The following is a 14,235-nucleotide window of genomic DNA, read 5'->3' as shown; positions in this document are numbered from 1 at the left end:
ATTACGTGAAAAGTATGTGTGTCCCCTTAACCCCCTCCCCCCTGCTTACCTTCACTTTTACAGTGGTTAGGTGTGTGTAGGATTAGGTTGGTGTAGTGGGTAGGATAGTTGGGTGGGGGATAGGTAGTTGGGATGGGTTGGAGTTTGGTGAGGGTGTAGGTGGGGTGGGGTAGGTTTGAGGGCAGTGTAGGTGAGGGTGGTGTAGTGGGTAGGATAGATTTTTGGCGGGGTTGAGGGTAGGTAGGCATAGGTTGTTGGGGGTTGGTTAGTTGTGCGTATGAATGGGGAGGGGGAGGGAATTGGGCGTGTTCAACTTGATGTTAAATTGATTTTTTTTAATTAATCAAATGTGAATAGGTTTAGAAATCGTATACGCTGTGAGTAATGCAACTTTGCTGAAAATTCGGAAAACTTATTAGAGATTGAAAACTTATTAGAAAACTTATCAAATCCATTATGATCCAATTTGAAGGATTTTAACTGGATTTTATTCGATTTAAATCATTGCTTGGAAAATTTATTATATTGGATTATGATATATTGTGTGACAGCCCCAAAGTGAAAGCATAATCGATTAGATTGGCAAACTTTTTACCAAGAGAATCGATTTTAATCAATTTTTATTCATGGAACCTCACTGCAGGAACCGATGGATTCTTGTAGCAATTTCATTTCGGTTAGACATTAATTTTGAACAAAAAGGTTGTAACAAAAAGAATGTAAACTATAAAACAAACAGATCTTCTTTTTAAGTTGGTATCCTTGTTTTTCGTTTAAATCATACTAAACTGTTTATCCAGGGCTGTTTTCCAAAAAATAAAGTCAAATCAATGTTTTAAGATCTGTTAGGCATCAAAAGTTTGTGCTAGTAGTGATCGAATTTATGACACTCTGTTTTCTTTTCGAAAAAACGGTTTGACAGGTCCATAACAACGATAAAAAATTTTTTAATCAATTAGAGAAGAAAAATTTTCAATCACTTATTTTCAATAAAATTTTCTCAGTATCGATTTAGCAGCACGCTATCAATCCAGTCTTGAAATAGGGATAATCTTGTAAAGTAGCTCCCATCGTTGCATATTTCCCGGTGTTGTGTGGGAACAGATGTATTGGGTTTGCTCATGGAGTAGCTGGCCACTCCCAGAATGCACTCTGGCTCCATTGTGTCGCAATGGAATTTGAAGAGGGGACCACCTGTTGGATCGAATATTAAGTAAGTCAGTGGGGTCAAAAAACAGACAACCTTTGTTTCATACCGGTCTAAAAGTGGACAAACAATATATTAACCAATCAGAATTGAGGAACAGATTTGAGGAACAGAAAGCAAACTCAGGAAGTAATTAGTTAATTTAACTTTAAACTTGTTTCTTGTTCTCGATTGTGATTGGTTATTATTAGTTGTTGACTTTATGATATGTCCAGGGGCGGATCTAGGATTTTCTCGAGGACGGGGGCGGATTTTCAAAAAAATTACGAAATTTTTGACAACCTTTTTTTTAGGTCGACCAAATTGAATTTCCGAGCTCTTCTAGAGCACTAAAAAGACGCTGTTCTGGCTAAAACTTCTGCGTCGCAGGCAACTTTTTGAAAAAACAGGTACAAAAAACCGTTCTCAAAACAGGTAAAAAAAGAAACAGGTAAAATGCCAGGTAAAAAATTGCCGAATTGATTTCCGTGAAAAAAAAACCCATATTTGTGTTAATCTGAGTTCGGGTTTACTGGATTTTTTGTTTTTCGGTCGACGCATCCTATATTAGTTGCGATAAACTGGGAGTAAGGAAATCATCATGCGATAGCGTGGGTATCGAAGCCAACCCGCATTGGAGTTCCATGCGATAACCTTTTTTCATCCATTATAACAAATTTTTTTTCGTTTTTGTGGACACTGACAATGAAATTAAATTATTATCAATTATTTTCCACTTTAATGAGATGCGAATTTCAACGCACATAAAATCTTTTCCACGTTTTAATTTAAAGTTGGTTACATTGGTTACTTGTTGTTCAACTGAATTTTTTTCTACCTAACTTTGATATTTTTGTTACTTTTTATTTTACTCAACATTACCCCCCGTAGCATTTTCAACACTACCCACCCTAGCATTTGCCCATCTAGATTAAACCCCCTACCCCCCCCCCAACCTAACGTGTTCAAGTGGATGATGGGTTTAGGCGGGGGTGTGGGTTCAGGTGGGGAGGGGGGTTCCGGTGGGGGGGGGGGGCTGGATTCAGATGGGGAGGTTCAGTGGGGGGAGGGGGCAAACGTTAGGGGATTGAAGGGGAGCTAATGGGGGGGGGGGTGAGCTCAACGGAATCTTTTTGCAATTTGAGATTAGGTTTTGAAATGCAATAGGCTAGGCTGTACACACGCTTCGCAAAGTTTCCGCATCACTCACTTGATAAATGCTGAAACTCTTGTTTTGCACGAACTCAAAATTTTGCACGAATCGCGAAACAAAACTAAAGTGGAAAAAATCCATTTTAAGGTGATTTCGTACTTATTATAAAATCCATTATAATGGATTCAAAATGAATTATAATGATGTTTGTTTTGGCGAGAAAAAATGGAATCAATTCCATTTTTAGTCCAATTTTGTTGTCTAAACGTAACATGGGAATCGATTATATACCACGATTATAGACCACGAAAATCCACTATAATCGATTTGTTTTCACTTTTCTTAAATGCGGGAGGATTTCGACTCGGGTAGTGGAATTTTTGGTCATAAGTGGATACCTTCATCCATGATACAAATGTTTCCCCCGTCGAGGATGGGCGTGGTACAAATGTTGTCCTCTCTGCACCGGGAGAAGAAGAGACCTTCGGAGGAGTCGAAGATAGTCATGGTGAAGTATATCTCTGACGATTGGAAAAAAAAGATTTATAATAATTTAAAACGTTATATAACAACTAAAATAAAATGTTTCGTTATTTGTTAGAAGATTACTCGCGCTTACTAATATGACCAATGTAAATTAATTTTCTTCGGAGCTAAAATTGGCTCTGTAAAGCTATATATGAAAAAAAAAAGTTTAGAAACAAATGATAACAGCCAATAATGTTTCAAGTGCATCGGCTTTCCCTAGCTTATTTTAGCGGTAACATTGGCAACCACGTATGACATCTAATTGACATCTTTAGTGATAACTATCCAACAACAGTTGATTGCGATGCCTTGAAACGGCGTAAGTGGTTCGGAATCTTTCAAAAACTGACCAATGTAATTAACGACATCATCTCCAGTTATTCAGTTGTTTCAAATAAAAAAAAACAATTTTTGACAAGTATTTATCGGTGTCAAGTGTTTATCGAAAATCATAAAATAAAGCTCACTTACCTTTCAGTTTGTGCGAAACAGCAGTATGATCACGGCTGGTACTAACATAACCCATACCACAAGATCCAACTAAAGTTGACCCATAATCTGTTTCTGGAACTTCTTCAGAGCATATTGGCAGAGCATAAAACCAAGTTCCGGGTATGTGGTACTTGAGTTTAAGAATTGCCAAGTCGTTCTTCGGTCGAACTCCTTCTTCGAACCTGCGTTGGAATTAATCAAGTTTGGTATAGTATTTTCAATAATTCCAGTCGTATAAAGTTTGATTTGTTCTTTGATTTCGAGTCATTTTTGAACAAAAATTGTTTTCCAGTCTGCTTGTTTTACATGAATATCGAAAATTCTTAAGTTCTAGTTTTTCGTCTAGATCCTTTTATCACGCCGAGCAGAAAAAAAAACAACTAGAATTCATAAGAAGTTGTATCTTTTTAAGACTATGGTCGGAACATTCTATGCTACTTGCACATTAACCGGCTATCCCCGTTGAAATTTGAAACAGTAGATGTTACAAACCAGGATATAGGATCTCGTTAAAAAGATGAAAATAACGAAAAATTGCAACATTCCTTTGAAAGTCTAATCAAAAAGCGAGAAATTTTCCTATGAATCATATAATTAAAAAGGTGATTCGAAATAATTTCTATTTGATTTTTTTCAACATCAACAATTATCTTCATATTACCCTGGGGCTAGATAGATTGCATTCACTGGGTAGAGCGTTATCTTATTTGATGGATAATAATGACGGCGAATTCTCGAAAAATCTCCAACTTCAACAATCATCTCATCCGCTAAAACAACAACATATTTAATGAAAAGGCTAATGAAACAACTTAGTCTTATAATGACCTCAATCTTACTCTTTTTTACATGCCTAACTGTATCTATATTAGTCATGGAAATACGAATGGGTTATAAGATACATTTTTATTCTTTTTTTTCATTATAAGTCAATAATGTTCTGATTGATTACCCTGACTAAGGTTTTAAAAAAGAAGGGGAGTAATTTTGAAAATGGAATGCCTAGGGTCAAAAACTGTAAATTGGATAAAAACCGAGAAGCAAAAACATAAATTAAACTCCGGATCGGTTATACTTATCCGAGGTTGAGTGAAAGTTTGAACTTAATTTGAAAATGAAAATATGCAATTGGATTGATGCGTGGTTTCTATATTTACACACACAAAGCTTGTCTATAGTATGAACTATCTCATTTTCCAACCTAAGTCGCAAACATTGTTGCGGCGCAAATGTTGCGATAAAATGTGTTCATTTACAGAGTGTTAATTTTGATCAATAACCAGCCATTAAGTACATCAAATGCTAAGGGTATTACCAGACTATATTATTACAAAAAGCACTTAATCTTCAAAGTATCATGGATCTGTAGCTTAGAGATTGGGAAGGCAACCCACAACAAAGTAGGAGGGTTGGAACCTGTGCAGGGTCTGATGTTTTTAATGAATTTTTTTGTATACTAGTTAAAATTCGTCCGCTCTATAAATTGAGGCACGTTCGTTGGTAAGTCTCTTTTTTTCAAATTGACTGGTACTGCTAATGCGTCATAAGTGGCTTGCGTCACTTAGCAATTATGTAGACTCAAGTTTGTAAAGTTTTGCAGGTTTTTTTTCCAGTAGCGTTCGCAGTCCCGCATCGAGTGCCCATGGATCATAATAGATTATATTGTCATAATATGATCAGTACCTATAAAATTACAAAACAATAGACTATAGTCCTTCAAAATGGATTAACACTAATATTGTTATGTCAATATAACCCATTATAATCGATTATAATCAATCAAAAATTAACTATAATCCTAATATTTTAATACCAATATAACCAATTTTAATCGAATATATAGGATTTTTTCGAGAGGTTAATCATTAATAAAAAAGTTTTTTAGCTGATTTATCTCATTTCTTGTTTAGTGCAGTTGCTACGTATTACGTACGTTTCATAAAATGTTGCATTTCAGACTAAAATTTCAATTTTTTGTCTCTTCTTCTTCAATTCATCTCAGTTTACACCCTTTACTTCACCCCCCATCACTACCATTTTACCACAAGCGCCATTCGCCCCCCTTATGGTTGAACATGGGGGGAATTTTTATTGGTAGACTTTGGGGGAGGGGGGTCAAGGATAATTTTTGAGACCACCCCAAATTACGGTCCTAGTTTACCCCCACCCCCTCGTTTCGCTGACTTTACAACACTGTTAGAAATCAATCAACTTGTTTTTTGATAGGTAAGTGTTTTATGTTGATTTGATAAGTCTACTACCCGGGTCGAGGTCCCAGACTCATGACTAGACTTTCGCGACCAACTTTCGACATGTCCAGACTTTTCAGACCAAAATTAGGCATTTCCAGTCTTCGACCAGAACCTGGCTTTTCCAGATTTTCGCGAACATGAAGATCCGTCGCAACTTTTGCGACCGAAGCGGAAATGGCGCGACCAAAACATCGCGACTCGTATTTGGTATGTCCAGACTTTCGTCACCAAGATTTGACCTTTCCAGACTTTTGTGACCGAAAAACTCACTACTGGCGACTAAGGTGGATGCGGCACGCCCCTGCGTCTCAGGAAACGGCGCGACCAAGCTCAGTCATTTCAGACTTTCAAGAGCGAGATGGAGACTGCGCGACTTTCTAGCCCAACATGGAGACGGCGCGACTAAGAAAAATTTTTTCAGGGCTTCTGCGACCCAGGAAAAGATCGACTCAAAAAGTAACGGCGCGACCAGCCTGGCCAGCGCGACCAAAAATTGCAATTTCAACAGTTTCGCGACCGAGATGGAGACGGAGTGACTTTCCAGACCGAAGCAGAGGCGACGCGACTTTCCAGACCGAGGCAGAGTCGGCGCGACCAAGAAGCAATTCTTCGCCACCGTGGTAGAAGCGGCGCGAATTTTGCTTTCATAATGAAGACGGCGCAACTTTCCAGACCAAGGCGGGAACGGCGCGACTTTCCAGACCAGGGCGGAGATGGTGCGATTTTTCAGACAAAGGCGGAGACGGCGCGATTTTCCAGACTGAGTTGGAGACGGCGCGTCATGAAACAATTCTTCGCAAATGGAAGCGGCGTGACTTAAGCAATCAGAATGGAGACGGCGCAGACCAAAGCAGAGACGGTGCAACTTTCCATAGCTTGCGTAATATCCGAGGTTTTTTAGAAAAATAGGCAACTCAAGGCTGAATTGTCGACAAATCGCCTGCTTTCATCGTTTTTCTATGATTTTTTTCGGAAATGAATTGCCGAGTTTTGTTTCCTCAAAAACAGATTAAACAATTATCATCCTCACCCTGAATCAAAATTCTCTCAAAACACTTCAAATTCAGTCAAAAACTTTTAGTTTTCCAGTAATTTTTTTCTTTTTTTTGCATTTTTTATTTTTTATTCTTCAATTTCTCAACAATCACGAGCTTTTAAATTATCTTTTATAGATCAAAAAAAGCACCAAGTGTGGTTCATCTAGCTATATGTATAACGATAGAAATAATTTACGAAACTAATTAACTTTGCAGTTGTTTTCGAGTACCGCCAAAACGCTGTTTTTGGGAAACACGACATAGCGGATAACTGTCAAAATTAAGCACGTTTTTTTTGTCTATTTCTTCATTTGATAGATATTTTTATGGTGTTTTAAAGGTCTATAATAGTTAATATGTTCTCCTGTGGATTTTTAACGAAAAAGTAATAATTTCGAAAACGTCACCTACTTTCATCGTTTTTCTCTGAAAATTTTTTTCAATCCGAATATGAAGTGCCATGTTTTGCTTCTCTAAAGCTAACTTTAATGAATATTAACTTATTTCAAGAAGAATCAGTATCAAAATTATTTGAAAATGCTTCTTATGTCCAGACTTTCCAGACTCAAACTATCGGCGCTACTATGCAATTGGGGTCTAAATCCGGATGCGGCGTGACCCTTGGCGCGACTCATGTCCAGGCTTTTGACCCTCAAAAACTGGGCATGAGTCTGGGACCTCCTCCCGGGGGGAGACGCTTGTTTTAGCAACTATTGAACACGGTTAAAGTGAGGCTGGCCTGTGAAAAACAATGGAGGGTTTTCTATGCGTGATTATAGCATGTTAAAAAAACCAATCATGGGAGCACACCATTGGGAACGTTTTTCGTAGTAGTGACTTATCTTATGGTTTTGTTATAAACTCAGAACAGTGAACAAGACTGCTTCTATATTAGGGCAAAGCCCTGAATGTTTCGTCTGTCCATTAATTCATATCGAATAGTTTTTTGAAAAGGAAACATTGAAAAACTATAATTTTTGGACGATATCCAAGTGTAAAATTTGAAGTCCAAAGAAATTAATATGACCAATTAGCCAGCCTCAATTCAATTTGGAATACTTGTGTTGTGCGTGAAAACTCGCCTTGAATAAGATGGGTAAAAAAAATTCTGAAAGCTAAAAGTAACTTTTTTGAAGACGTTTCCTTGTCTGTATTACAAATTCAAACTCAATTCAAAGGAATGCTTTTAATACATATGTGACATTTCAGTGTTCTAATGAAATTTATCGGAAATCAAAAAATGTATGTTTTGTTATTTTTTTGAGCAAAGTATTCTTCTACTAAAACGGTAAAAGGTGAGCATCTGTGCTTAGTTTTTTAGTTTTGTTTTTTGGTACAGTAAAACAGTAAAAATGATATTATTTGAGGCCTTAGAAAATTGTATGTGATCTGAAACGGTTTCCCGTACCCAGTAAATTTTCTAAAACAGATCTGAAATAATCTTTTTCAGATCTAAATTTCAGATCTGAAATAGGCTGTGAAATGTTTAAATAGCGCATGGATGCTTTAAGGATTGGTTATTTTAGATCTAATTGTATACCTGAAATTTAGTTTTTCTTGGTTATTTCAGGTCTCAAAAATCAATTATTCTGACACAATTTTTGCGAATTTTGATTTTTTCTAAGCTTGGTAGCTTCTGATAGCTACTAGCAGGTACTCAGCAAAGTCTCCACTGGGAGACCGTCAAAATATGTTTCCCCAAGCATGAGTAAACTTTTTAAACGCATAAGTAGCGCATAAAAATCAAAAATTTAACAGGTCTTCGAACAACTTTTGAAATTTTTTTTAACACATTTGAGCGAGAAATGTAGTTTGAAAAAAAAATGTTTGTGAAATTATTTGGAAGTTTTTTTTACCGCTAGCTAATCTAAACATAATTGTGTATTGCAGAAACATCAAAAAACAAAAACTCAATATTTTGCTCGAAATGCATAAATTATAGTTTAACAAAGAACTTCTCAGATCTGTTTTCAGAGCTGAAATTTTCTTGTTCAAGGTTATTTCAGATGTGACATTTTCTATTTCAGATTCATATTTCAGATCTGAAATATGTAAAATCTTATCAAGAATTAAAATAAAGAATTTCAGATCTTGCACCTGAGTACGGGTTGTGTTTAGTTAAATTTGATTCGAGAACTTTTGATAGATGCAGCAGATGAGATAACTTGTAGTTTTTTGTTACAAATTAGGTTCGTTATCTTTCAGATTAGGTTCGTTTTCAGGTCACCGTCTGTTTCTCGTCTTGTATATTTTCGGACTGAGGAGTTTGTCCAAGCAAATAGTCTAGTGCTGATCTTAATTCTACTCAAATTTCCTTGTTTCAAAAGATGAAGAAGAACACATTAACAGCAATTTTGTTATGAAATCAATTTTACTCTTTATTTTGTTCCAATTTTCGTAACGAAAGTAACGGAAAATTTGTGCTCGGAGTGGTTTTTTTTTCTTCAGACAAATTTCGTCTTTTTAACTAGCAAATTTGGCAGATGTTTTATTTCATTCAGAAGGTATTGTTGTCCTGAGCTTAAATTTGAAAAGATATATCACCTGTGATTTTTTTGTAAATTTTTTGGGGTTTAAATATTGCCATTCTGACCAATTAGGGACAATTAACGAGCGATATATTTCACGCTATTAACGACTAAGCGGACAGTTAATCAGTCTTAGAAATTCTTCCAAATTGGTTGAACGAAGCTTATTTGCCATAATTGATTTGTTATTAGGAGCAAAATTTATCATTTTGATTTTATATGGCGTGTGTGGGGATGGTTTTAACAAAAATCTCAAATTTAAAAAAAAAATGACTTTATTTTTATGTTGTAACAGCTCCATAGACCTTAAAAGGCATTCGGAACTTTCAAGGCTTCGCCCTGATATGAGCAGTCTAGTTTCAGTTTTGGTGTAACTGGAAAAACTAGTTAACTTTCACAGAAGTTATAATTGTTAGTTATCTGATTAGCTAGGCTTGTATACTTGATAACCAAATGCGAGCGAAAACCAATCAGATAAAGAAAACCGAACGGGTTGCAAGTTGCTGTTTTGGTTAGACGAAATTGTAGAGAAAAACTCGCTATCTTAACCAAAGAAATTTTTGTTGCTAAATTTTTATATCTCGTTAAAGAACAGAATTTTTTGTTTTACAAACAATTGGCTCTTTCGGTCAGTTTGATTAAAATTCCAAGGCTCCTCTAATTCCCCTCAATCCGGATTGACATCCAAAGACCAAAAATGCTAATCATACGATTCCATAAACTAAGTCTAAAAAAATAATAATCACGCAAATTTCGTACATTTTTGCTGAAATGGTGCCATCAAATACTCGAAAAACTTTTTTCTTGTTTTGGCTTAAAATTTAGAATTCGGTGTATTGTACCAAATAAAAAAGAAAAACTTTTTGTCAAAAACGCTAATCATACAATTTCCATAATTGAAAATTGTACGACTAGCTTTTTTTTGATGGCGACAAAACGCTCCAAATTTCTTTTTGTGTTTCTTTCAACCGCGAATTGAACTTTGTACTCAAACAAACATTTTTCAAAAAAAAATTTTTTTTTTTGCAGGCAACATTTAATTTTTTGTGTTCATAACTTAGTCCTCGATACACTATTTTTGTATTTTTTTTTCCTTTTCGCGTTAAGATCTCCTATTTTCTGTTTATGACAAGTTTACGCATGCCTTGATCAATGTTTGATAAGTTAAAATTCAAACTTTAAAAATAATCATCGTTGAAAATTTTTGCAAAATTTTAAACGTTTGCTAGTTTCGTTACATTTTTTGTGAAGGACAGAATTAAGACATTTCAGGCGGCTTGCAATGCCTTGTTAATGCCAGACGGTCAAATCTTTGGTTACTCTACGTTTGAGCAACCAAGGTTGTTGAAACTTGTGTTCGGTTAAACAACCAAAAATACTTGAGAAATTAAAATGAAAACAATCAATACTTTGGTTTATGGAAAAATTCTAGTCATACGATTTCCATATATGAAAAATCACTAATCATAGACCTTTTATGCAATTTTCTGTTTTTTTTTGTACTGCATAAAAAGTGTATGACTAGCATTTTCCATATATAAAAATTGATTAGCATTTCGGTCAACCCGGGAATGTGTGTTTCTTTTCGAATCGAAAAAACTGCCATCATGGTATTCATTGTTTCTAAGCACAGCGGAGATTAGGTGCCCTCTTTTTCTAATTTTGTGAACAACCCACTTCCAAAAAAAGTGTGGAAAAAAAAAGCTTAGACAAAAACCAGAGACAAAATTTTCTAAAAAAAACTCTGTTTCTTAATTGTTAAGAAGGAAAATGGTAAGTTGTCCACGTAGGATTTGAATAGATAAACCGGTCCTAAAATAAACCAGCTCATATGAATTTGAACCAAACTAGTTTTGATATTTTTTGTTCTCCTTTTTTGTTTAAAACAAACCAGAATGGAGAAAAAAGTCTTGAATTTTCAAGTTAGCATTTGCTTATCTACCTTGATACCCCCTTCAACCAAGGTTGCGTTGCAAGTGTTTGCGAGAGCTTGAAAGATTGTGGTTATAATGCAAAATCTTGCGAATAAACAGCTCTTTAATTTTTCATAACTTCTTATGAACAACAAATAGAAACTATTTTTCTAATTTGTTTTGCTTCAATTCCTCTGTTTCTCAAATCTAGCCGTTAGAAACTAGTTAATTCTGGTTTTATTTGAGAAAGAAAACATGCATCGTCTTTTATAAAATCTTGAAAACTTTTTGTAAGTCTTGCAAGATCTTGTACGCGTTGTTAACTATACACATAGTAAGACATATTGAAGATCTTACAACCAATGTTTGAGTGCAGTGATTATCATATGCCTTAAGTTAACAAAGTGTACAATTCGAGTAAAAACTCTGGGACACCAAATTGGTCTCAAACAAAGTTATCAAAGAAACTGAAAATTGTATTATTTCGAATTGTTAGAGATTCCTCTTGTTCTGTCAACAGCAAATTAACTCCCTTCAATTTTCAGTATAATTGATCCCACTTTAAAGAAGGTCATAATAACTAGCCAACTTTTTAAGAAAAATTTTGGAAATAAATTCAACATAACTCTAGTTATGTCGGTTGGCGCGACGTGTTGAAACTTACGGTGTTTTGCAGCGACACAGCTTGCTGCCGTCAAGATAAAGCTGCCCTCCAAAATGGAGGCTCCACAAAACCCATGTTGCCTGATTAGTTTGACCCTAGCATAGAATAGTCTTCTGGGACTAGGTGTCCCATTAATGATCAAATTGCGGAATGATTGGAGTTTGACTTTTGTTTCAGTTGTTTCGTTCGAATTTGATTCGGATTCGACAATGTTATAAGATTTGGTAAGCACAAGTTTTAACGTATCGAACAACACCAGAAAAAAAATCATTCTTAAGGTACAGTTACAATACATGCTAGTTCTGGTTTAAATTATTTGACAGTTAGTTATTAATGTTTTGATAATGAAGCTAAAAGTCAGGGCCATCGGTTAAGATGTCCAACGTTATGATGACGTTGGTAAATATTATGAGCTTTTTAGGGGTCAATGTATGAAATTTTATTTTCTTTTTCTTGAGTTATTCAACACTATAAAGGCCCGTTTATAAACAAACTCATTCGGTTCATATCAATTCAAACTGAAAATGGATTTAGTTTTCTATAATATTAGTAATCCAATCACAACCGATAATATTATGTTAAAACTTTTTCACTGAACTGGAGAAAGAAAATTTGCTCAAAAAAATTTCAAGGGCTTTCAACCAATGTTTGTAAAAATGTGTTTTCCTACGAAGCTATCTTTGTGGTAGGATTATTTTTAAATCAAAAGAATTAAATTGTTACTCGAATTAATAGTTTTCTCTGTGAGAATTGCTGAGATCTACGTAGATTCGTGCTAGTCTGAGCGGTGTACCGAACGTTTTAGATACAGTGACCTTGCACAATGATAGAATATACAAAGAGTAGTTCACTGGAGTCTACATCACTTTACTGCTATTGCAGTAGCAGTATCACATACCCCCTCGAATGAAACTTTTTTTTCTTCTTTGTGGCAATAATTTAAAATAACAATGGAGCTTTTAGTCGCATTTTTAATAGGTTGTTCCAAAGCAATTGCAAAATTTTTTGGGTTGGTTATTTCTTCAAGCTTTGTCCAGTTCTATCCTACTACTGGGATTCCATTCTACTCCTTCGTCTAGGATGGCGTATCCGAAATTGCGTCTGAATAGGTGTCTTTCCATGAGCCCCAGTCGCGTTTCAATCAATCTGTCACTCCGTGTCTTTCCGAAGAATCGTGTCTTTCTTTGGCCTTGTCTTCAATGAATGCCCTCTCCCAGGAATAGATCAGTCCATTTCTTAGCTCAGGATTGGACTGAACGGCTGCATCCACAATTCGCCGTAGGTCGTTCTTTGCGGCGTCTCTGTGTTCTTCATTCTATCAGGCCTTTGCTTCCGAAAGGTCCTTAAGGCACCTTTGTTCTTTGTACATCGGCTTTGTGTCTCTTCTGAGGGCCCGCTTTTTGACAAATTTCGATACTCAGTTAATAGCTACGAGCAAGTAAATTTTTTCCGTTATAATTTTGACACTCACGTAATCTAATTGTGGTTTCTGACCCGGCTGCGTAAGCGGCGGTAGTGGCTTCGATGCGTTCTAAGGAATTAGATATTTTGCATTCTTACCATATCTGGTGCAACCACAGAATTCTTTCGTGAGATTCAATGTCTCTTGGTGCATATGAGGCCCCCACAGGTATCTTGATGCTCCCATCTTCGTTTCCTGTCCTGAGTGTCCTCGGTGGATTCGTTATAGTGCTGCCTGGCGATTTTGTACGGGTACAGATAGTACGGCATTTAAACGGGTACGGCTAGTATTTGTATAGTGTCCCATCAGTTGGAAACCTTGTTTGTCCCTTTTTCGGTCACCCTTCCGAGCCGATCCATCCAGGTATCTTCCGATATTAGGTCTGCGAGGAGATTTTTGTCAATTAGTTCCGAAAGGTTGTCCAGTGAATCTTCCCCTGACTACTTTGGCAGCTCGTTATTTTTTCTAGAACTGTGCCTACTGCGTCGTGGTGGTTCGATTTTGAAAATTTTCTGCTCTCTTCGTTATTTTTGTGGTCATGAGATCCAATTCGAATACATGTACGTCATTACTAAGAGTTTCCTTAGGCTGTTTGGGTGATATACTGATTGAAACCGGGGAAATTTTTCAGTCATTGCTTCTAGTTTGCGTGTGCTACGAGATTAGCTGCCAGAATGAGATGAGTCTGCTGTCAGTTTCGTTTTGTTGTTCCTCCGACAATTGCCATTTACTGGTGACTGTTGGCGCATCTCACTCTCCGAGCCGTCTTCTTTTCTTCGGTTCCCTCTAATGAATTTTTGCGTTCTCTCTAACGTCTATGTGACTTATTTCTCCATTGACATATATACTTGAGGGATCGATTTCACCGCGGTCGCAAAAAGTTCTCCTCACTGTCTTCGCCTCTCCAAACTTCCTGTGATGTGTCCGACCACCAATCATACGGTCTGTTTGAGTAGTTGCTCTCGCTCAATTTTTGCAAAACTTTATTTGTTGAATTCTGGACTGTTTTTGCAGTATTTC

At 36.2% G+C, this 14,235-nt stretch overlaps 1 protein-coding gene across 1 annotated transcript; it reads right to left on the bottom strand.

Annotated features, from left to right (window-relative positions):
- Nucleotides 1-1,000: 1,000 nt before the first annotated feature.
- LOC134855067 (azurocidin-like) lies at nt 1,001-12,123 on the bottom strand. Its single transcript, XM_063871447.1, has 5 exons — nt 11,754-12,123; nt 4,021-4,129; nt 3,339-3,541; nt 2,738-2,860; nt 1,001-1,194 (listed from the first exon to the last, which is right to left on the bottom strand). The coding sequence occupies exons 1-5, from the start codon at nt 12,046-12,048 to the stop codon at nt 1,001-1,003; spliced, it is 924 nt and encodes a 307-aa protein (XP_063727517.1). The 5' UTR covers nt 12,049-12,123.
- Between the last annotated feature and the right edge of the window lie 2,112 nt (nt 12,124-14,235).

Source organism: Symsagittifera roscoffensis, chromosome 10 (assembly GCF_963678635.1).
Source record: "Symsagittifera roscoffensis chromosome 10, txSymRosc1.1, whole genome shotgun sequence".
NCBI lineage: Eukaryota > Metazoa > Xenacoelomorpha > Acoela > Convolutidae > Symsagittifera > Symsagittifera roscoffensis.
This window is presented reverse-complemented; position numbering and strand designations above follow the sequence as displayed.

Coding starts and splice junctions, on each gene's coding strand:
- LOC134855067 (XM_063871447.1), bottom strand. CDS start 12,048: ATGTATTGTAACTGTACCTTAAGAATGATTTTTTTTCTGGTGTTGTTC. Junction 4,130..11,753: donor CTGTGTCGCTGCAAAACACC/GTAAGTTTCAAC, acceptor TTGTTGTTTTAG/CGGATGAGATGATTGTTGAA. Junction 1,195..2,737: donor CATTTGTATCATGGATGAAG/GTATCCACTTAT, acceptor TCGATCCAACAG/GTGGTCCCCTCTTCAAATTC.